The 24,822-nt window shown below is 42.2% G+C and overlaps 1 protein-coding gene across 1 annotated transcript in view; it reads left to right on the top strand.

The window, feature by feature from the left end:
• The window catches only part of Cfap52 (cilia and flagella associated protein 52), a 54,794-nt gene extending 31,228 nt beyond the window's left edge, over positions 1–23,566 (top strand). Inside the window, exons 8-14 of the mRNA XM_010614974.2 lie at positions 3,860–4,030; positions 10,184–10,332; positions 14,655–14,800; positions 17,885–18,036; positions 20,310–20,412; positions 21,576–21,687; positions 22,898–23,566. Of these exons, the coding sequence (XP_010613276.1) occupies positions 3,860–4,030; positions 10,184–10,332; positions 14,655–14,800; positions 17,885–18,036; positions 20,310–20,412; positions 21,576–21,687; positions 22,898–23,073 (1,009 nt within the window). The 3' untranslated portion in view covers positions 23,074–23,566. The remainder of the gene's footprint in view (positions 1–3,859; positions 4,031–10,183; positions 10,333–14,654; positions 14,801–17,884; positions 18,037–20,309; positions 20,413–21,575; positions 21,688–22,897) is intronic.
• The last annotated feature ends 1,256 nt before the right edge of the window (positions 23,567–24,822 follow it).

Genomic DNA, 24,822 nt, shown 5'->3' with positions numbered 1-24,822 from the left:
AGGGACTGTGTTCAGAGGGTTGATCTGTGGACCCAGTAAAAGGAGTCTAGCACATTCATCATCGGCCGCATCTGCGTGACCACTTGTTGTTTGACAGTCTCTAGGCAAGAAGAAATGAATTTTACCAAGAGATAAGAATGCATGGCCTAACCATAACAAACAGAAGTTTACAAGGGCAAAAATAAAAGGAGAAATACAATTGATAACGAGCTCAAAAACCTGTACTGAAGCAGCTACAGGTACTTTAACTGATCATTAAAGCAGATTAAACAGTCAGATGAATAAACAAGAAACAAATAGGACACACAAAACAATTACTTTTAAGTCAGAGTTCACTTTTTGTGAATTGGCCAAGTTGAACTACAATAGCCCTTTTCTAGTTTTAGGTTTTTAACTCTCAATAGACTACTCAGAACTTTATCTATGGGTCATCTATTAGTGCTTTTTGGGCGAGTAATAAGAGAGATCTCTTGTAATAAGTTAACACAAATAAGAGTTAAAAGGGAAATGAAAGAATAACCCTTATATGCCCAGGAAAGCAAGAACCATTTTAAAAGGACTTTAGATTGATGGTTTATCTTAATCTTTGGAATAGCACCCTAGGCTCCTGGGATCCCTTCTAGTAGATTCACTATGGTAAACTGCTCTATTGATAGCCACATCTGTTTCTTACATAAAAGTTCTCTCCAAAGGGACAGAGTGTTAAAGGTACAGTGTTGTAATCTAAAATTTTTCTTTTAGCAACCACTTTTTTATTTTTTAGGGAGTGTTTAGGGAGTATTTGTGTAGAAAAAGATTAGGTCCCTGGAGTTAGAAGGCGTACTAGCTGTTAAATATGTATGTATGCCAAGGAAGTGAGGGAAAGACATTGGGTCTTTTAAATGAGTGAATACAGATATTACCTCTACTGATTATTCTAGTCTTCCCAGTACTGTCCAGGCTTGGATTAACCTCTGTCTCCCTTAGGGAAAGGCAGAGTACTGACTTTGGGTGCATATAAATGATAGTGCTTATGTAAGATATCTCCTTGCAGCAGGAGGTTAGGGTTTCTCGCATAATCAGAAAAGCATGGGAGAATAGAAAATCATCCCAACTACAGCAAAGGGGCTGTGAGAAGTGTCTGACACTTCTGACAGTTGTACTGACTGCAGGCCAGGACTGGAGAGAGGAGATCAGCAATAGCAGCTCCTGAATCCAGGAGGAGGAGATTAATTTCTCTCTGCCGTTAGAGTCACCCAGGGCTCCCAAGTGGCGATTAGTCTGATTTCAAGGAGCTTGTGAAGGGTGCCTTGGGCCTCCCTAGTCTTCTTGTAGGACCAAGTGGAAAGCTGGCTTTCTTTGATCCCAGATCCCGCTTCCAGTGATTCCTCTTACAGACTGGGCAGGAGTGGCTCTCGGCCCTTCTGGTGCTGGGGGCTGCAATCATTCCCCACGGAAGTGTCCTGGCTTTCCTCAGTTATTGTAAGTGGATGAATCATCTACAGAGCCCTCAGAATTCCATTGCCTCCTCCCCAGAGGACGGCCACAGGTGCCACTGCCCATTTCGGACCTTAATCTTCCTTCTCTTTGACCCCCTCCTAGTGTTGATTATAAAAGACCTCAGGGAATCTAAAGAGCTATCCTGACCAAATACCTTCTTTCGTAGTTTTGTAGTTTTCTCGGGCTGTCTGGGGCAGGTTGGGTTACGAATTTATCCTTACAGATTACCTGCCCCCCTGCAGCATCTGAGGATGGGAGGGTAAATGTAGTTAAAGCCTCCTGGAGTCTTTGTAAAAAGGCTGAGTGATTTTCTTCACTACCCTGATCAATAATTGATCACTTGCAATGACCCTTCTAGGATACAGGCCTGGAAATATTTGATGTGAGTGAGGACAGTCATCAGAGTCCCAGTAGGGGTTATCTCCTGGGACCTCCTGGTCTTTCCCCTGGCTGGAGTTCCTCATGCTTCCTATGATAAATCATATGTAACTAGCTTCCAAAGACCTCTGCTGCTTGCAAAGCCACTTGCTTTTCACTAAGGGTTAATGTTTGATTTCAAAGAAGTATAATAACCTATCATGCTAGAGCAAAAGATAGAGCTAAACTTTGAAACGCCTCCATGTGCTTACCAGGATCACCAGACAATCTTTCTAATCCTGTCTGACCCATTTTAAGCCCCCAGTTCTCCCCTGCTCACCTCCTGAAGCCAGAGGGGTCCCTCTGTGGAGGCTTCTTTTGGGCTGGACAGCAGTTTGGGTTTGGGGGGTGGACTAGAAGCCTTAGATGGAGCTGCCTGAGTCTCATTCAGACCTTGGAAGCCCACAAGTGACCTGGGTTCCAGGCTGCATTGTTGGGGAAGCTTGGAGTTGCCTCTTAAAGCAAAAACTATCTGGACACAGGGAATTTATGACCATTTTCTCTCTTACAAATTGATCTAATTGAAGGATATTTTACAGTTCATAAGAGTTTCAATTAGCATACAATCCAAAGCTTTGCAGGAAACTGGTGAGTTTGTGTATCCCATTCTGAAAGAGGTGGAGAGAGACCCTGCCCCTCACCTTTCAACTGCCCATTTCAACCAATGGCTTGGGGTGTCCCCCAGTTTGGACCCCTTCAAGACTAGTGGCAGCCGCTGGAACTGCCCAAAGGAAGTGGCGGCCAGAATCTGCTTTTACTGACTTGTGCACAGTCAGAGATCTCCAGTTAGAAAAGGGGCTGGGATAGGACTTGTGGTTTTCCATTCTTCATTAACCAGCTGTGTCCTACTAACAAACAGATCTTTCTAAAATGTTGCATTATCCATGCCGGCTCCTTCACAAGAACCCCCATTGAATATCATCCAGACTGAATTAGGTGCAGAGCAATGTTGAGTTCCTTGAGTCTTCTTCATTTATATATTCTGTTTCTTTTCTGCTTTTAAGTTCATATTTATTAAATAAGGATTATTAACCAGGTAAGAGGTCAGGTGTGGTGGTGCATGCCTATAATCCCGGCACACGAGAGGCTGAGGCAGGAGGATTGGGTGTAAGTTCATGGCCTGCCTGAGATACATAGTGAATTTGAGACCAGCCTGAACTACATAGTGAGACCTTGTCTCAAAATTTCAAACCAAAACAAAACCAAACAAAACAACAGGGTAGGGAAAGAGGGAGAAATCAGAAATGTGAAATAAAAGAAAATAATGTCTGAAAATCAGGCAAAGACAATCACTATTAACTTTCTGTTATTTTTTTGTCTTTGTTATTGACAGATTTTGAAGTAATTGTGCTAATATAAAATTTTGTTTGCTGACTTTTTCACATCATAAAGGTATCATAAATATTTTCAATATTACTGCATGGTATTTTTTATCATTGTGGTAAAATATATATAAAGTACATAATCTTTTAAACATTTTGTGGCCAGGCAAATATTCTATGAAGTTTATGTCCCATAGATAACTTAACAATTCCATTACAATTAGATATTTAGGTTGTTTTCATTGTCTCACTATTTTACATAAGGTTTTAATAGCATCCTTTGACCTAAATGGTCTCCCCTCAACTTTCAGGTTATTTCCCAGAGATAGAATTAATAAATGGTTTAAGTTGCCATGTTTTTTTTTTTTTTGTACCCATAGCCTCGCCTGAAATGTTCCTCATATCCAAACCCTGCCCATCTCACAGAACCCAATTCAGTCTGTGTCTGACTAATGAATCCCTTGACTGTTTTATAGGTGGGTACACAATGCTGTGAATAACTCACGCTTTTCCCACTTGTCACTTCCTTGAGGGTATGTCCCAAATCCCATGCCTGATTTGGATCTTCTGTAACACTTCAGATGGGTAATCAACACTTGATGGTTGAGTGAATTGACTTTACCTTTTTTTCTCCTTCAAAGGAAAATTCAGTTACAAGGTGGCATCACTTCTATCACACTTCGAGGAGAAGGACACCAATTTTTCGTAGGAACAGAAGAATCACATATTTATCGCATCAGCTTCACAGATTTCAAAGAGACCCTCATAGCGACTTGTCACTTTGAAGCTGTCCAGGACATTGTCTTTCCATTGTAAGTAGAGAAGGAAAATTAGGACGGGGCAATTTGGTGCCATGTGCAAGAAAAATTAATTCGAGTGCAGCACATTTAACATCAATTAACATGAGTGTGATTTTTCTCCTTAAATTTTTCTAATGTACCGAATTACTTTCACAACACTTTCAGTTGTCTTTACCATGAAATCACATTAGTTTTCCCAATTCAAATTTGGGCTTCTTTAGAATGTGGACTTTTAAAAATAAACCTATCATGGAAGGATATCAGGCAAAACTTCCCTGTTTTCCTGATGCCATCTGGAAAAAGTGTAGTAGTGCCTTTCTCCCAACTTTTTCCCAGTTACTCACGGGACCCTCTTGGCCTCTTCCTTATTTGGCGGACTTTGTGGTGAATGCGAAGACTTCTGGATCTAGTTGCTGTAGTTCTTGGCAATTCCCACCTAAAACAAATAAATATCCACATTTTTATATCAAAAAAGGGCTGTAGTCATAACAGTCCACTGCTTGATTTTGAAGTACATTTTGTCTTTGGTGACATCCATTCCGTGAAATTTGTCAGAGTTTTTTTTTCTGAGCTCCCTTAATGTTTAGCTTGAATTTAACTCAGAAAAACCACAGCTGCACAGATCAGCAAGACTTTTCAAAACCAGCCCCTGACATAATGAGCTAGCTGTAGCTTTTGTTCCCCAAGTCCTTATGATTCCATTCTTCCAAATATTTCTAGTGGGAAAAATGACTGGTGCTTTCCAATTAGGCGAATCTTTATTTGAAAGTGGGTCATTTCCTTTCAGTGTCAATTTTTATGGAACTTGGTAGCATCAGTCTGTAAAATTGTTTGGTTCTGACACATTATAAGAGGGTGGACTTTTAAAGTATCTTTGGAATTTTTATACAGTTATGGATCTATTCAGGTTTTATACCTTTAATTTTCTTTGTTTTTTAAATAATGATTTATTAATATATAATTTTTGTACTGTAAGGTTCGCCCATTTACAGTTTTTAGCACACAGAGTTGTACAATTACTATCTAATTTTAAAACATTTCATTTTTCCTCTGGACCAACAAACAAACAAGAAACGCTCTCCAGCAGTCAGTCCCTCCTGCAGTGCTAGGCAAACATTGATCTACTGTCTGTCACTGGATTTCCCTGTTCCAGACATTTCATGTAAAAAGTATCAAATAGTATCAGGCCTTTTGTGAATAGTTTTTAAAACTTACCATAATACTTTTAAGAATAATCTATGTTATAGGTTATATTAATACTTCATCTCTTTTAAAAGTGAGTAAATTCATTGCATAGATATACTACATTTTGTTTTTCCATTCACCAGTTCATGGATATGTGAGTTGTTTCTACAACTTGGGAGCTATTCTTTTTATTAATTCAGTAGTTTCCCCTAAATTTTTAATATGCATATTTAAATTTATCTTTTATCAATGACTGAAGTTAACCAATGTTTATTTCCTATCCATCACTAAGAGAAGAATTGGTATATTTTTATTTTCCTCTTAATTTTCCTCTTCAGTCTCCTATGCTATAATTATTGGTAATTATAGTCAAGGTAACATTTTATTGTTTTCTTTAAAGTACTTGGTTTAGCTGGGGATGTAGCGCAGTGGCACCACACCTGCCTCGTAAAATACTTGGTTTAACTTTAAATTTTGCTCTTTGTTTTTATTATTCTTTTGTTTTCACACATCAAACCCCCCCCCTCTTTTTCAGACAGGGTCTTGCTGTGTAGTTTAGGCTCGCCTTAAACTTGCAGCAATCCTTCTCTTCCTGAGTGCTAGGATTACAAGCATATTCCACCATGCCTAGCCCTCTATATATTCATATTTAAAGTGCCTTTTCTTTTTGATACCAAGGATTGAACTCAGAACCTTGAGCTTGCGAGGCAGGTGGTAGCACCACTGAGCTAAATCCCAGGCCCTAAAGTACGCTTCTTGAAACAGCAGATAATTGATTCTTGCTTTTCTATACAGTCAGAAAAATCTTGCTTTATATTTGGAATATTTAGCCCATTTACACTTAATATAATTTGTTTTGTTTTTCCTCATTTGTTGTTTATTCTGCTATTTCCTTGCTGCTCCTTTTGTGATGATCAGCTATTTTCAGCATTCCATTTAATTGATCTTTAAGCTTTCTAGCTATGTGTATCTTTGTATTAATTTTTAGTTGTGGCTCTAAGGATGACAATATGCATCTTTAATATTTCAAAGTCTAATTACAGTTAATATTTAATTACTTCAAGTAAAATATAGTACAAGAATTCTATAACAGTAATACCTTACCCTGTTAATATTGTCCATCAGTACAATATTGTTTATTTATTTTATTTTATTTTTTTGTTTTTTTGAGACAGGGTCTCACTCTATAGTTGAGACTGACCTGGAACTCACTATGTAGCCCAGGCTGGTCTTGAACTCACAACGATCCTCCTGCCTCAGCCTCCCAAGTGCTGGGATTACAGGCGTGAGCCACCATGCCCGGCTACATTGCTTATTTTAAACAAGCTTAAATCTTTTCTAGAAATGGAGGAGTAAAACATTTTTTAAAAAATTTGTGGTTACCCACATATTTGAGCCTTCCAGGAACTTTCATTTTTGCTGGTGGTGGTAGTAGTGGTGGTACTAGAAATTGAACCATAGGCCTCCTTCATGCTAGACAAGCACTCTGCAACCGAACTACATTCCTAGCCTATTTTATTTTGGGGACAGGATCTTACCAAATGCTTTGGCTGGTTTCAACCTTGCAATCTTTCTGCCTCAACCTCTGGAGTAGCTAAGATTACAAGCATGTGCTATCATACCAAACTTCATTCTTTTTTTTTTAAATGTTGCTAGTTATTATCTGGTATCTTTCCACCTCAGCCTAGAGAACTTCATTTAGCATTTTTTAAAAAGACATAAGTCTCTGACAAATTTTTCATAATTTTTCTCTAATACAATCTTTTTTAGCCTCCTTTTTTGAGTTCTTGTCTCATTGTTTTCTATTTGTTCATGAGTCTGAATATCTTATTCGAATGCTACTGGATTTCCACAGATCATATTGAGAAGTCATTCTATAGTCTTATTGTTCTCCTCTTTATCATGTGTCATTTTTTGTCTACCTACTTTCAAGATTGTTCCTTGGCTTTCTCATTCATCTATTTGATGATAAAATGTCTTTCTCTTTGTGTTTACCACCGTGAAGTTAGTTAAGCTTTTTGGATCTATAAAATGTTTTTTTTCCTGCACCAAATTAGGAAGTTTTCAGCCATTATTTCTTCAAAAAATTTCACACTTTCTCCCATCCTTCTGAAATTACAATTACATGTGCTGAATAATTTAATGTTTTCCCACAGCTTTCTAAGTGTTTACTTTTCTTTAGTCTTTCTTTTTTCTCCTGTAATCTATATTAAATCCACCTTCCAATTCATACACTCTTTTGCCATCTCCAATGAGCCTATAATTTGTTTTTATAGTTTTCACCTATAGAAAAATATACAGTTATAAAATATATATATACAATTATAATTTTATACATAATAGCTTCTAGCTCTCTGTTGAGATACCTATCTATATATTTATTGATATCATAATTTCCCTTCAGTTTTTTTCCACACTGGGGAGTGAACCCAGGCTTTTGTGCATTTTAGGCGATTAGTACTAAAATACTAAGGTCCATAAAAAGGCTCCAGCTTTTCTTATATGTTATTTTGAGAAAGAGTCTAAGTTGCCCAGGCTGACCTTGAACTTGGGACTTCTCCTGCCTCTTCCTCATGAACAGTTGGGATTTATGGATGTGTGGCACCACGCTCAGTTCTAATATTTTACATGTATTTTAAAACTTTAAATAGTCGTTTTGGCGTTTGTATCTCCTAATCTAATACTCGAGTCTAATCTGATACTCGGAATCTGCTTCTTTCTTCCTTTCTTGTTTTCTTCCCTACCCTTCCCCGCCTTTTCCCTCCTATCCCCTCTGTCCCCTCCCTCCCTTCCCTTCTTTGTTTCCCTGAAGCCAAGGCCTCGCTCATACTCTAAGCACACCCTCTGCCCCTGAATGTCAGGCTCAGCTTCTTTTGACTACCTTTTCCCTAAATCATGGTTTCTTATTTCTTTGCTTGTCAGTAGTTTTTTGTTGCTATTGTTGTTGAAAACTTGTTATTACATCCAACGCACTGCAGCAACTCTGTTCTCTGAGCATTGTTGGCACAGACTCAGACTGTCAATTTTGTCTTTCCCATGGTGAGTGTAAACTGGTCATCTTTTAGCTTCCCACTGTTGCATTTTTTAGCCCGGCCTTGCTTTCTCCTGTGGGCTTGCATTGTTTGGCACTAACCCGAGGATTTGTATAGAGATGAAACTGTCCCTTCCATGATTTCTTTGCTTCTAATGATTTATAAATCATTGGGGAAAATGTATCCGAAAAAAAAAATCCATGTCTATATCTCTATATATCTTCATTTCAAAGTGCTTTATCACATTTCCACTAACTTGAACCACCTGTACTACATATGTGATGTCCCATCAGGCAGCTTGTACCACTGTGGTACAGACAGATCTAATCACTTTTATCAGTCTTTTTACTAATAAAAAGCTGCCCAGTGGGACAGTCATGCATGTCCCAGTGGTAGTCCAAGCCACCTGGCCGCGAGATTCATGAATGACTGCCCTACTGCGAACGTGTTAAACAAGAGGTTCAGAGCCTAGATGGTCACCGTCATTCAGTTGCTTTGGTTCCTTCTGGACCTTACCTCTCCAAATGGAAACGAAGGACACTTTCCTATTTGAGGGGCTTATTTTCAGAGCAGGCTTGAGTGTTTATGCCTCTGATGGCTGAGGGAATAGATAGTCCATTCAGGGGAGGGAGTCTGAAAGTTCTCCGGGAGCATTTGTCTCATGATATTTGAGTAGCCCATCTACCTCGTTATGAGCTCATTTTTATTTTACATGTGATTTAAATATATGAAATATTTAGATGTATTTTATATAATGGTACATTATTTATTTTAAATATAACTATTTATGTATATTTAGTATAATATAATAAATGTATTATTCTAACACTGGCTCGACGTAATCTGCCAATCAAGACTGTGTAGCTAGGAGCGCCACCGCATCCGAGGTCTTGTTCCATCCAGCACCTGCTCTTTTTAAGTAACTAGGCCTGCATCATAACTTGAACTCTGAGCCCCAAAGCTCAATGTGTGAAAGGCACCCGCTTACTTATTCTGCTCATTCCAAACTGAGTAGACTCTACCATAAGGAAGAAGGACCCTTCCTTTTTTTTTTTTGAAATGTGTTTGTGATGAAATACAGAAATTGCTTGCGAAGTATTTAATCGAAGCGTTAGCTTTAGTCTCTGCAGAGACTAACTAAACATTTGTATTTATAAATAAGATGGTTTGTTATACCCCCCAATAGTATTTTTTTCTCTTATCAAACTTGGAGTAATCTGTAGCCTTTTAATATATTGGTAATTTAAATTCTATCTACAAGTTTTGTGTGTGTGTGTATGTGTGTGTGTGTGTGTGTGTGTGTGTGTGTGTGTGTGTTTTCCCTGAGCCTGACAGACTAATTACTCTGGGGTACTCTGGGATACTCTTGCTTGCTCATAATCTCTTATGTTTTCTCATAGCTAAGCAAAGACTTTCAGCTGTCTACAAATATGAATTCTATCATCTTTGTCTTTTTCTACTTTGAAATTTTAATAACATTTTCTACTTAATGGTAAATAGTTTCCTTTTTTAAGTATCCTGTGCATGTTTTTATTTCTAGAAATGTCGCTTACCAGGTGTATACTTATCTCCAAACTCATCAAGTTAGATATATTAAGTGCACACAGCTTTGTGTGTTGATCGTAAAGTGGGTTTTTTTAGATAAAGAAACGTGACTGCCCCCAGTCTTCCAAAACTAAGAGAGACTTCAAATTGACTTTTTCTGAGAAACTGTGTCCTAAGCCTTTCTAAGAAGAAAAGACGGTGAGACATTTTCCATGGCTGACCTGGGGGTGTTAAATGCCGCTTCCTACAGTAACTCTCTAAGATCTTCAGGTCTTCAGATAATTGGTATCTGAAAGGCACCCTGCCTATATCTTGTGAAGCACATTTTGGTGTCAAATACTCATGTAAGAAACACCGTGTCTTTTATGGCCTCATCTCTTATCCCTCCATGGCTTCTCTGCAGCGGTACTGCTGAACTATTTGCTACCTGTGCCAAGAAAGACATTAGGGTGTGGCACACGATGTCCAACAGGGAGCTGCTGCGGATCACTGTGCCCAACATGACCTGCCATGCCATTGATTTCATGAGGGACGGCAAGAGCATCATTTCAGGTAATGGCCACCTGTCCAGATTTGGCGCCATGCTGAGCATGGTGACACACACCTGCAATCCCAGAGCTTGGGAGGCTGAGGCAGGAGGATCACTGTAAAATCGAGGCCAATGTGAGCTGCATAGTGAGTTCAAGGCCAACGCAGAATACACAACAAGACTGTGTCTCAAAAACAAAACAAAACAAAACAAAAAATCTGGTCCCGGGTCCTGACTGTGGTTTTGATCCTTGTCATCCCTCTAGTTTCCCCAGTAATAACCTAGAACAGCCTCTTGCTGTCCATCCCACCATGTCTCTCATGTAGCCTCTCCTTAGAGCTCCCCTTCAGCTGGGAGATTTCCTGAGCTGGGAAGAACCAAATATGCAATTTCTCTTCTCTCAAATTGCTGCAGATAGCACAGATCTTTCTCTCAGAGGGAAATTTAGTAATTCCATTTTTAGATGGGTTTGAGGCCTTAGTGAGTACAGGACACCTGTGTTAGAACACTTTCTGTTGTATAAAAGATAAAATCTGCCAGGTATAGTGCTACAGGCCTGTAATCCCAGCTGAGGCAGGAGGATTGCTATGAGTTCTCAAAAAACAAAACAAAACAAAAAAGATAAAACCTGACTCAAACTAAGTTCAGCTTCAAATGGGAACTTGTTTAATTGCTTGTTTGTTTGAGATAGGATCTCACTATGTAGTTCAGTCTGGCCTTGAACTCAGTATGTAGTCCAGGTTGGCCTTGAATTTGCAGAGATCCTCCTACTTCTGCCTCCTCAGCACTGGGATTATAGGCATGTGTCACCATGCCCGACTTAATGGGAATTTATATTTATTTATTTATTTATTTTTCCTCTCATTGAGTTTATTGGTACATTTTAGGTATACAGTACAGTTACATTCATCATTGGGATCTTGTACCTTTACATGACAGGTCTTGGTTCTCATTTTTTTCCCTTGTCCCTGCCCTCCCTTCACCCCTTCCTCCCTTCCCTATTTAATGGGAATTTTTAAAAGCTTAATTTATACCAAGGAGGGTTGTTTTGTTTTGTTTTGTTTTATACTGGAGATTGAACCCAAGGAGCACTGAACCACATCTCCAGACCTTTATCCTTTTTTTTTTTTGGAGACAGGGTCTCACTGAGTTGTCCAGCCTGGCCTAGAACTCAGGATCTTCCTCCTTTTGCCTTCCAAGTAGCTGGATACGATGAAGTATTTTAAAAAGTTATAGATACCATGATATTCTACCCCTACATTCTTCAGTGTACATCTCTAAGAGTATTTCCTCAGAAAATGGTAATTTCTTAATATCATCATATCTGTTATCTCTCAGCACAGTTCCCCAGTGGTCACAAAGTAAGTGTCCTGGCTCAAATCCATGAAAAGTCTGACAGGCCTTTAGGGACAGTCATTGGAATGGGGACCTCAGGAGCCCATCCCATGCCCTCTGGTCCTGGCGCTGTGTCTTGGCTGTTGGTGGTGTCTTTTCCAGAGTGGCCCCTGGGAACACTTGGCTTGTGTTACTTTGAAAGCAGACCAATCCACAGGTCGCAGACCTTGAGGTCATCACTGTGCTCCCCTTTTCTCTCATTCCCACACCCGTTGCCCCATGGCCCTCTTTACCACGTGGCTTTTCACATTCCCACCTTGTCTTGGCCACCACCCTCTCTCACCTGGATCATCCAGTAGCTCCCAACTGGGGCCCTCTGCTCCTGTCATTGCCCGTCACTCCTTCCCAGTGTGTCCTCAGCACAGAAGCCAGAAATCTGTTTCAAAATGCCAAGTCTGATCATGCCATTTACAGGGCTCAAATGTCTTTTACTCTCTAAAAGGCAAGATTCCAGCAGTTGGCTTAGTCACTTTTCTCTTTACTGGGACACAATACGCGACACCCACAACTTAAAAGAGGAAAAGTTTAATTTGGCTCACATTTCAGATCGTAGCCAGCCGGCTCTGAGGCAAGAGCACAACATGGCAGAAGAAAAGCTGCTTACTTTTTGGTATCCTGGAAGCAGAGAGTGAAAAAAGGACCCAGGAAGGGAGATACAGCCTCCCACATCACATGATCACCCTCTTCCAACCAGACCCCAATGCCTACCAGGAAGCCAGCTCTGCTAGGCCCATAACAGTCGCCTTCCCAAAGCACTGCCACTGTGTGCACAAAGTTCTGGGGGATGTTAGATACAAATCAGCACAGCCTGCAAGTCTCCCGCACAAACGTTTTTCTCCACCAGCCATACTTGCTGCTTTGCTATCCCTCTAACACACCACACGCAGCACTTTTGCTCCTGCTGCCCCTTCTTTCTGGAATGTTCTTCCCCCAGATCTTCCCAGGGCATATCCCCTCATTCTCTCACTTCCTTAAGTCTTTGCTGAAATAAGATCGACCTGAGCATCCTTTTTAAGATTGCAAAGGTTGGGAGTTGACACTAAAGCAAGTGAGAAGGTGTCAGCCGTGTGAAGTCCTGGGGGCAAAGCATTCCAGGCAGAGGGGACAGCAAGTACAAAGGTCCTGAGGTGGGATATCAGTTGGTATAATAAGGAGGTCACTGTATCTAGAGCTTAGTGATTATGGTTTGGTTGAGGGTTCTGAGAAAGTAATCACAGAGGAGAGGTAGGCAGGGTCAGACACTAGTTACTGAGCTAGATAAAGGAGTTCTATTTTAATATTATATATAGTGGGAAAAGCTTGATCAAAGAAGGTCACGGCTTTAAAAGGTTCATTCCAACACCTGTATAGATGACTGATTTTAAGCAAGAGTGGAAGGCAAGGGAGAGAGTTGCTAAGTTAATCCAGGAGAGTCAGGTATAATGGTACACATCTGTTATCCCAGCACTCTAGAAGGCTGAGGCAGGAGGATCACTAGTTGGAGCCCAACCTGGGCAGCTTAGTGACTGTTGTAGTCAGGGTTTTAGCAAGGGAATATATTAAATATAGGACACATAGTTCATACGTTTATTTTATGATAATTACCAAAAAAGTCAAATGCAAAGGAGTGCAAGAGATTAACTGCACACTAGAGGCCCAAAGAATCCAGCCAAGGGCCTGGATCCCAGCAGTTCCACACAAGGCCAGCTAAAGGCTTAGAGTCCAAGTCAATGTCCTCCACAAGTCCAGCTAGTGACCTAGAGCCCACGGCAGTGTTTCGTGCTTGTTTATATTAAGGATCTGCACCTGGAAGGCCCAAAGGCCAGTGGTGGAAGCCAGAAAACCTACTCTGGTGAGATGAAAGATTTGTGCCGCCAAGCTGAGGGGATTCACATTGGAGCCAGGAAGAGATGCTCGTGGTGAAGATCAGAGCTCCCCTGATGAAAACAGCAGCCATTCCCAGCAACAGCAAAGCCCAGAGCTCCTCTGCTAATAGCCTAGTTCAAACCAGGAAAACGATCGACAGAAAGCTTTTCCTAGAAAATCAACAGGCCCAGATCTTCCCCTCCAGTTCTCTTTCTATAGCTACTGACAACAATCCACAGGAAGTTCATCCACGCCCGGAGTACGCTGATTCAGTTCAGCTGGACATTGCACATTGACCGTTAGTTAATCCACTACAGTGACTTAGCAAGACCTAGCCTTAAAGCCAAAAAAAAAAAAAAAAAAATTACTAAAAAAGACTGAGGGAATATAGCTTACTGTGAATGTCCTTGTTTAAATCTCCACTGCCACAAAAACAAACAAACGAATGAATATCCAGGGCAGATGTGCTTGTGGCTCAAGTAGGGTGGTACTGGCACAGGGTGGCCAGCACTCGTGGCCAGATTCTCAGTGTTTTTCATGGCAGAGCAGATGAGACTTGCTGATGGGTCAGGTGTCAGATTGGGTGGGGTAGAGGGAGCATAGAGGAATCAGGGTGACTCAGGCTGTTGGCTTAAGCTACTGGATGGATGACGGCAATGTCTCAAAGGTGAGAATGGGGAAGGGTCATCATATTTAAAGGTGGGGGTGGGCAGGAAGCCAATAATCACTTGGAATTGTTAAATGATACATCCCAGGCCTGACACCAGCTAGCTAGATGCCCGTACAGGTCTGCAGCTCATGGCAAAGTGTGAGCTGGCCTCTCCCCTTCTTCCCCTCCCTACTCTCCCTCACTTGGTGAGGGAGGCGGGCAGTTTCAACTAAACAAACCGCTCCTGTCCCTTAGCCTGGCCTGGTTTGTTTGGGGGCCAGGGACCAGGGACGTGTGATCGCTGGACACTGGGGAGGAGGGGGCTGGCTTCTTTCCTCCGTCATTGCCTCTTCTCCCAGTTCTCATTCTCACATATCAGTTGGGATCCTGATCATGGTCTGTAGAGAGCGCCTGAGTGTACTGATCCTGCTTCCCTTTGTCTCCCCACCACCCCAGCGTGGAACGATGGCAGAATCCGGGCCTTCGCCCCTGAGACGGGCAGACTGATATACGTCATTAACAGCGCTCACAGGATCGGAGTGACTGCCATCGCCACCACCAGTGACTGTAAAAGGGTCATCAGCGGCGGTGGGGAAGGGGAGGTAATGTTCTTGAGAATAGAATTTTAAAAAAATCAAACTTTGATTTAGAGCAGTTAACTCAGAGGCCATTTATTTAAATTTTTCAGTATGTACCTGTACTAGAATTCAGGCAGAGCCAAATTAAGATTTTGATGGAACCCTAGGGTACATCATAAATTAAAGTTCTAATCATATAAATATACACATAAGTATACATGTTTACAGAAAAGATGTGTAAGATACAGATGTAAGAGCGCTCTTTGTGGAATTCAGCTATGAATCCAAGTTGGTGTCTAGCCAGAGCTTCGCCGTACTTTTTCTTTTCCTCTAAGAGCCATAGTTGTTTAAATTGTCTGTGTCTTTTAAAGCAGGTAATATTTTTAGAATCAACTACCTGCATTTAATATACCAGATGTTTGGGGTATTATTTTACAATCACTATGTTCAACCTTTTCATCATTCCGAGGAACCTAAAATACCTTTCACTCAGAGCTTTATCTGTCTCCCTTCCTCTGTGCCCCAGCTTTTTAAAAACAATCCTAAATCCTTCCCTTTGTCTGCATAGACATTATCTTTTTCTTTCTTTTCTCAGCTCTTGTAGGATGATTTGTCAGGCAGAAGAAAGATACAACATCTGGAGGGAGCCCTCAGCAGAATTTAAGCAAAGCAGATGAATGCTGGGGCTCAAATTTGCCTTCTGCCACATCTGGGCATGAGCTTGAGCTTCTCTGTGCTTCAGTTTCCTTAAATCTAAACTGAAGAAAGCATTTCTATTAATAAGATATCTTACGTTCTGTATTTTCTACCAGGTCTTCAAAATCTAGCCTGTGTATTTGACAGTCGGGGTCCCCCATCTAACCAGCTATGTCTCCCTAACTGCTCATCCAGCTCCCACCTGTCACCACCCGCTGGCTTTACTTCAGCCCCGCTTTACCCCAGCCACACCTGTGCTGACCTCCCAGCAACCTCCCTTGCTCTCTCATGCTTTGGAAGGGCTCTGCCTTCTAGGGATCCAACTAGAAGCAGGTGAGAGCCTCCGGGGGAAATAACGCTTCGCAAATGCATTGCTCAGCTGGGTGTACTCCAGGCCTTGTATTGCAGCTACTGGGGAGGTTGAAGCAGGAGAATCCCATGTTAAAGGCCACCCTGGGCAAGTCAGTGTGATTCTGTCTTAATATAAAAAGCGCTGGAGATGTAGCTCAGTGGTAGTGCTTTGTCCGTGCACGAGGAACTCGCGTGTCTCTCCTTTCTAAAGAAAGCCTTTGAGGTCTTTGGGAGCTCGCTGCAGTCCCCTGCTAGTCAGCAGGTGTGCCCGGAATGCAATGCTGCAGTTGTTGAAATGCTTCCCTTTGCCGGTTAATGGCCATCCCCCGCCGTGTGCCCTCTCACCAGTACTTCAATTCCATCACCTGTCCCCTCCCCCACGTGCACCCTAAACTCCCTCCACATTCCATAACTAAGGGGTGAATGCCGAGCATGGCCAAAGGGCTTCAGAGAACCCGGTTGTAAGCCTGGGCTGTTTCGTGGATACCCACGCCTTACTCGCTCAATACCTTCGGTATCACCCCTGCTCAAGATTAAAGCTTCACGGGTAGTGGGGATCCCAAGATGATTTGGTGGGGTCTGGCTCAATGGTAGAGCACTGCTCAGCAGGCACAAGACTTGCATTTGATCCTCAGCACACACACAAAAAAATTTGATTTCTTTGATGCTCGTAATGCCATAATATTTTGTGTACTATAGAAATAAACATGGCCCTGCTCATTTGGGAGGACCTCACACTTCATCATTTTCTTTCACAATGTACAAAATATCTTAGGATGTTTTCCTCATCTCATTTAAGGTTATTTATCTCTTATCAGGTAAAGTAAGTCCAGTCTGTTACTGTTTGTCCAAACACCAGTTTTTAATCCAGTGTTCACTCGGACCACTGTCCCCTCACTGTCCTGGACTACTTGTACAGAATCGTTTCTGCACTTCTTCCTTTGTTGTGACACAGGCTCTCGCTGTGTAGTTCAGGCCTGCCTTGAACACACTATGTAGCCCAGGCTGGCCTTGAACTTGTATGAGTCCTCCAACCTCAGCCTCCTTTTATTTTTTACAATCTAACATATTCATTCTAAGATGGTGTAAGCATGTAAGTACATTACTATGTTCTCTGGTATACTTGTAACAGCCTTTGTTTATAAAGTGTGTATTATAATAGCTAAATGACTTTCCTTTTATTATTAAAACTGGGACCACATATCGACGGTTCCAAATTTTGTGTGTAGGTATTATATTACCTATGCATTTCATTTCAGGAGAATAAATAGGTATTGGAAAATATTTGCAATAGAAAATGGGTATAGTGTTCCATAGGGTTGAGAACCATTGGATTTAAATGATTAAAACTCAATGGCTGATGTAAAAGTTTAAGTATGGCTCTGCATATCCAAGAAATTTCCTGATGGGATCAGAAATTTGAGATCAATGCTCAGCAGAAATGAGTAGACATATTACTGCACTTGGGTGAGTGGAGGCCATTGGATTATTGATTTTCCTTGTGGGCGTCTGATAAACTTCTTAGCCTAAAAGTAGAAGCAGATATAGCATCATTGGTACCAGTTCTCAATTTCCATGGAAGACGATTGCATTTTGTCCATGAATATTCTTGCCCTTCAACATAGCATTCCCATCTCACCCAACTGAGACAAGGTCAGGGAATTGAAAACACAAGCTGGGTACCGTGGCACACACCTGTAATCCCAGCACTCCAGGAGTCTGAGGCAGGATATTTGCAAGTTTGTGCCCAGACTGGGCAACTTAGCCACCTAGGGAGTCCCTGTGTCAAAATTTAAAAAGAAAAAAAAAGGAGGGGGCTAAGGAGATGGATTAGTGAGAAGACCCTGGTTTTAATCCCTAGTACAAGAAAAAAAAAATAGTCACAGACACTGCAGTTATGAAAAGGCTTGAGATAGATTAGTGAGAAGGCTCTGGTTTTAATCCCTAGTATAAGAAAAAAAATTCACAGACCCTGCAGAGATGAAAAGGCTTTTAGAGTCTTTTCTGATCCCTTCCAAGCTTCCAAGTTTGTACTGAGAACTTGTGCTTTGGGGCCCTCAGGTGAGAGTGTGGCAGATAGGCTGCCAGACCCAGAAGCTGGAGGAGGCCCTGAAGGAGCACAAATCCTCTGTGTCCTGCATTCGGGTGAAGAAGAACAACGAAGAATGTGTCACAGCCAGCACGGATGGCACTTGCATCATTTGGGACCTCCTGTAGGTACCTGGGACAGGGAGGACAACATGACCCTCACAGAACCCAGCCATGTCCGTGTTTTACTGAACATGGGTTCAGAGTCTAAAGGTGGGCAGAAATCTAACTGGGTTTAAAGCAACAGTAAATGGATATCCCTCAGCAGACCTCTGTCTCCAGGAGTGGCCAGGGTTTACAGATTCTGGTGGGAGGGATAGTCTCTAGGAAGAACCGAGTGAAACTTCTGGGCAGATAGGGAAGTAGCTTTTGGAATACACACAGTAAAGCATGATTTAACTTGTACCAACTCAGGTCTAGAAAGGGTGCAAGGGAAAGAGGAGATTTGGGAAGTTTTCCTGGTCATTGTACTCTGTCACATTCTGAGGCCCAGAATGAGTTTGCCATGGGCGGGGTGAGTGGGTGGGGCAAGAGAGCCACAGGATTGCCCTTCCCCTCAGTTGGCCACATTGCCAGGACCTCTTCTACTGGGAGTAGACCACACCCCGTAGGATGTCTTAACTGTCCAGCAAACTAGACTGAAGCATGTGAACCTCGCCATAGGAATGACTGAAAGAATTTTCAAAGATGATTTTTGAATTTCTGACATAAGCCTTTTTGCTGTGTGTTTTTATTTTGGAATCAGACCCTATTCTCCAACCTCTCCTCTCAGTCATCCGTTACTCCTCTTCTGGGTATGTATAAACTATGTATAACTGCGTAAGAGACTGGACTAAGTGCAGAGATGAAGGGACACAGGTTTGGCAAAAGAATATAAAATATTCTGGATGAGAGAGAGAGAAGAGAATGAGAACTGAAATCAGAGACAAAACACTTTTTTATTTACACTGAAAAACAAAAAGCAGCCAGGTGTGGTGGTACATACCTACCTGTAATCCCGGTGGCTCAGGAGGCTGAAGCAGCAGAATTGCAAGTTTAAGGCTAGCCTGAGCAACTTGGTGAGACCAGTTCTCAAAAAAAAAAAAAAATAAAAAGAGCTGAGGATGTAGCTCAGTACCCACTGGATTTATTCTCCAGTACTGGAGGGAGAGGGGGCCGGGCAAAGGCAAAGTAAGCCTGTGTCTTCTGGACTTGCAAGTCTCCACTTTTGATCCTCAGTCACCTAGAGATCATGCCAAAATGTAGATTTTGGTGCAAGACCATACTTGTAGAAGGGATCAGTCTACATTTGACCTTTTCATTGGGAAAGTGTGCAATAACAAGAGAATGTTTAGGGCCGGGAATTTAGCTCAGTGGTTCTACCGCCTGCCTTGCAAATACTAGGTCTGGAGTTTGATCCCCAGTACCAACAAAACAAAACAAAACAAAATAAAAACAAAAAACCAAACGAATATTAGGCTAATCTGCACCAAAATCTTTAACAATGTTCAGCTCAGTTGCCATGTTTGGAAACTTCCTAATGAGAAGGAACTGTAGAAGGTGATTTTTTTTTTTTTTTTTTAAGCCAGGAGAGCCGGGCCTTTGAGATGGTCACCCAGCACATTTATCACGGAGAGAGAAATGATATTTATATATTTCTTGGTACTGATCTGAAGATCTGAAATCCAAAATTCTCCAAAATAGGGTGCTCAACTGGCAAAGTGTATGCAGCATTCCCCAAATCCCTAAAATTGCAAAATCCAAGATACTTTTGGTCCTAAGCATTTTGGTTAAGGAGCACATAACCGGTCTCTCATCTATGACAGAAGTTGTCAAACTCTTGTGCACTTAACAGTCAATTGGGATGCGGGATTCAAATTCAGATCTTTGGGCCTCCTCCCAGTCTGCCAAGTCCAAATTCCTAGAGGTGGGGCCCAATGACATCCATTTAAAAAATCTGTCCCCACTCTGCCACTTGGCTTATGGGAAGCTCCATGTGGCTCCTAGTGGTGGCCTTGAGAATGAATGCATTGTGTAGGAGGCAACAGGTTGGCTATGAATTTGCTTTTATTGGGAACTTAAGCTTCCTCGTTGAGTTCTGTGCTTTGTCTCTAGAAAGGGAACCCACTTATCTGACTGCTACTGACAGAAGCTGTAGGAGGACACAGAAGTAGAGAAGGCACAGTAACCAGAAGTCATTTTCCCCCCACTGCTGGGGACTGAACCCAGGGCTCCACACACATAGGCAAGCAGGTATTCTACTATCGAGCCACAAGCGCTACTGTGCTGAGCCATGTGAAAAGTTGGAGATAGATAAACCAACCCAAATCCAAGCTTGTGCCAAATGTAATTTGAATAGTAAGTACAATGTCAAGGGTAGAGAAAGTTGACTTTCATAATCTTTGAATCTACTTTTCAGGCGTCTTAAGAGGAATCAAATGATCCTGGCCAATACCTTATTCCAGTGTGTTTGCTATCATCCCGAAGAGTTCCAGATCATCACTAGTGGGACAGACAGAAAGGTAAGCACAGCAGGCGTTCCACAACTGTGGCTACCACAGCCACACATTCAAATCATCTCTGAAGCACAAAAGTATTTTGGGAAAATTTTTACACCTTTATTGAACATGTACAGACTTCTTTTCCCTATACCATTGTTCCAAACAACATATTATAACAAAGAATTTACATTGCATTAGTTATAAACAACCTAAAAATTATTTCTAATATACAGGATGCTGGGAGTGGTGGCCCACACCTGCGATCCCAGCACTTGGGAGGCTGAGGCAAGAAGATTGCCCATGAGTTTAAGGCCAGCCTGGGCTCCATAGTGAGCTCAAGGCCAGCCTGAACTATACAGTGAGACCCTGTCTAAAAACAAAAAAGAAAAAAAGCAAAAATTACAGGAGGATGTGCATAGGTTCTATGCAAATACTATACCACATCATATAAGGGACTTGAGTATTTGTGGATTTTCATAGCCTTGGAGAGCCCTGGAACATATCTCTCTGGCTGATACCTACAGATGACTATGACTGTATATTCAGAGAAACATCCCCCTCTCTCCACCGCCTCTCCTTCCATCTAATTCCCATTCCCTGGAGGGACCAGACCAAGGTTTTCAGACTGTCTTTAAACCCCACTCTGTGGAATATTTTGTTGCTTTGGGGTGGAACAGAAGTTAGGAATAAGGGTGGGTTGGAGAAGAGGGAGAGTCCATCTGGAGTGGGGTACGTGACTGTGTAAGGCCCAGTCTCTAGAACCCTCTGTAGTGCCCTTCTCCACCCCTCAACCCCCACCAGAAAGAAGGAGCTTTTTCTCCCACAAGGCTTGTAGCTTTGCTATCTGCCTGTAAGAGCAGAAGCAGAGGCTGGGCTCTTGTTTATTTTATATCTTGCTATAGACTCAATCTGTTTAGTCTTATCAAAAGCTCTTTCTGTCCCAGTCCAGGTTTATCAGCATATCAACATCTCTTTAAATAGTATGCAAGTTTAAAAACCAATACTAAAAATATTAGAATGGGTTCTCCACCCCCTGCTGTAGCCTATTTATAATTCCAAGCCAATACCATCCCATGATGTATTTTTGCTACCTTCTATATAAAGTGGAACCATCTTTTGTTAGCATGTGTGTGGATGACTCCACTGAGCAGAATACTGCCTAATGCTTCTTTCCTGCATTCCAGATTGCTTACTGGGAAGTATTTGACGGGTCAGTCATCCGAGAGTTGGAAGGTGCCTCGTCTGGGTCAATAAACGGTATGGATATCACACAGGAGGGAGCACACTTTGTCACAGGTTAGTCTGGGATAAGAAAAGAAAATTAATTGTGGCTTATTTAAGTAGGAGGCCACTAGAAGAACTGGCAAAAGGTGTTAAGGGGGATTCTGAGTTCAGCAGGACAGCCAATGTGGCTGGAAAAGGAAAATCTCAAAGTCATATTTCAATGAGAAGTAATGTGTGCAAGGCCACTAAAAACTGGCAAAAGGTGTTAAGGGGGATTCTGAGTTCAGCAGGACAGCCAATGTGGCTGGAAAAGGAAAATCTCAAAGTCATATTTCAATGAGAAGTAATGTGTGCATAGGTGCAACAGGGTCATAAATTAAAATGAAGTATTATAATGCTGTGTGTGTGTGTGTGTGTGTGTGTGTGTGTGTGGTGGCCACTGAAATAGAAATGGGTCTTTAAATGTCTTTGGCCAGTGATGGTGAAAATTCAGAGCTTTCAATGATACAGACAGCCCACTGTGATACGCGTGCCATAGGTTCACCGCCACTGTCCTAGACTATCCAGTTACCTTTCCATATTGTTTTCTACTGAAGTCCTATACACCATTCTTTTTTTCCAGGATTAGGGATCAAACCCAGGGCCTTTTCAATGAGCTACATCCCAAGCCCTTTTAATTTTTAAAAATTTTGACCCAGAGTTTTGTTCAGTCACCAAGTTGCCCGACTGAAGTCAACTCGATACCCTTTCTCCCTCAGCTTCCCTGAGTGCTGGGTTTACATGTGTGTGCCACCATGCCCAGCCCAGGCAGTCGTTTTCATTTCCTTTCATTGTTGAAGGATATGGTGCCCTCCCCCAAGTAAATGAACTGACCTGTGGTACGCCAGGGGGACAGTTACCACCAACACGTCAACTGGAGTAACATCAGTGAATTCAAGTTTCACGAACACATTGACTGGAAGCAAGAAGAACTAAATACAGAGTGATCCCAATCATATATTCAGTTATATGCATATACCGACACACCTCTAGAGAAATGACTGCAAGAAATGAACCAAACTTCTGCCAGCTAGTAGGCTGAAGGATGATTGCACCCCTTTGTATATCCTCACCCCCCAATTTACTGCAACATGTAAATTTTTATAATCAAGCAAAAGCATTATATATAGATTTTCCTTTAAGTTGGCACATGGGGAATGTGTTGAAAATGATCTGGTTATTTGAAACCAGAGCTGTCTCTATTCTATTGCAGCTGTGCCATGTAACTAACCATGTTTTTCAGGTGGAAACGACCATCTGGTCAAAGTTTGGGATTACAATGAGGGTGAAGTGACTCACGTTGGGAAGGGACACAGCGGTAACATCACCCGTGTCCGAATAAGTCCCGGAAATAAATACATTGTCAGCGTAAGTGCCGATGGGGCCATTCTGCGATGGAAGTACCCCTACGCTTCTTGAAGCCACCAGAACCTCACCAGCCTCTGCCCTATGTGCAGTCCTGAAGGCTGAGTATGGATATTCCAACACTAGTCTTGATTTCTCACCTCTCAGGTTTTATTCTTTAGTCAAAACATTTTATCTCCTTTCTAGAATGCATCTTGCCATTCTTAAATCATACCTTAAATTTGAAATGTTCAAAAATAATTTGCCCAGACTGTAATTTTAAATTTTTTATTATGAATAAATTCCTAGTTGTTGGCTTCCTGTTAACATTTCTGTGATTTTGCAGAACCCACAGACTTTCTGTATAAGTCCACAGATATAGCATTGTTATTCTCCAAAAATGAAGTGAAGTGAATTTCCCTTCTGAATTATCTTTTACCTGGTCAAGCTGTATGGACCAAGACAGGTTTGAACCCAGATCTCAGGCAAGCTTCTAAAAAACTCTCAGCTCTAGTTTACGTTTTTTGTCAAGTGAGAATAACTTCATCTCAGAAGATTGCTGCAAGTTCGAGACCATAGTGAGTTCAAGTCCAGCCTGAACTACATAGTGAGAGCTTATCTCAAAAAAATAAAAAAACAAAACAAAACAATTCCTCTCGAAAGGTTATTGTGAGAACGGAATAAAATAGTACATTTTTAAAAATCAGAATTCCTTACACAGAGGGTTAAACTTGCGTGCTTTCTCAAAGAAATTGCATGTTGTGGGGTCTTGAGATTTTTAAAGATAAAATTACAGAGATGCTGGAGTTGGTCATAAACTCTTTGTTCAGTGCTCACTGCCAGAAGGCGAAGAGATAGACCTTGTGTACTAAGCACATAGGGTATATTTCCCCAGGGAATGTAGATGACAGTATTTTCCAAAAACACTTCAGGTCTCCAGGTGCAGTACAGTCCTATGTTCTAGGCATATCGTTGCCTGGTTAATTATGAACCCGACAGTTAAGGAATAAAGTGAGCAGAGGTCCCCTGGGGTTGCCCAAGGAATCAGGGTCGGGCGGGGCCGAAGTAGTTCTGACTGGGCCACAATTCAGCAAGGATTTTGTGTGGAGGCCTGAACCTGCCATGTTTTAGGGGGCGCGCCTGAGAGCTGGAAAACTTCCTGCTGAGCAAGTACTGAGATGGAGGAGGCCAGTGCCCGGCACTGAGCGGAGGCAGCTCGGGTTCCGGTTTCTCTGCGTGCGGGTCGGTGGCTTCTCTACACTGTTTGAGCCCGAGCCCACCTTTCCACTTAAAGTGAAGACGATCACGTCTTGCAAGTTTTTGGAGAATGATTCTAACCTCGTCTGTAATGAAAAACAAACCAACCAACCTACAATTCGAAGTGTTTCTTTACAGAACTACACGCAGCGCTCAACTCAGGTCCCCCAAAGCCGCGAGGAGGTGGCGCCCGGGTCCGGCCCACAGGAGCCCGAGGGGAGCCCGCGGCACAAAGGCGCTCCCCACCCTGCGCAGCTCCCAGCGCGCGCCTCTCCACACGCAATCTGCCCTTGAGATACGGTCCCTTTCCTCCGTCGTCACCTGGACGTAATTACAAGAAACTTGGCAGTAGCCAGGGTTTTGCAATTTCCTAGGCGCTTTCGAATTTTCCGTTCCTATTATTTCCACGGCTTGAAGGATGGGCGGGGAACAGGAGCAGAGGTAAAATCCGGGCCCGCTGGTTTACAAGAAGAGAGGAAGGGTGGGGAGCTCGAGCGCGACCGCCCCCAGGGCTTTTCTCCGGCTCCCGTGCGGCGTGGGAGGGTCCGGGCGCTGGCAGGGTGGCCA

Source organism: Fukomys damarensis, unplaced genomic scaffold (assembly GCF_012274545.1).
Source record: "Fukomys damarensis isolate Sample0158 unplaced genomic scaffold, DMR_v1.0_HiC HiC_scaffold_13, whole genome shotgun sequence".
In the NCBI taxonomy this organism is placed as follows: domain Eukaryota; kingdom Metazoa; phylum Chordata; class Mammalia; order Rodentia; family Bathyergidae; genus Fukomys; species Fukomys damarensis.
This window is presented reverse-complemented; position numbering and strand designations above follow the sequence as displayed.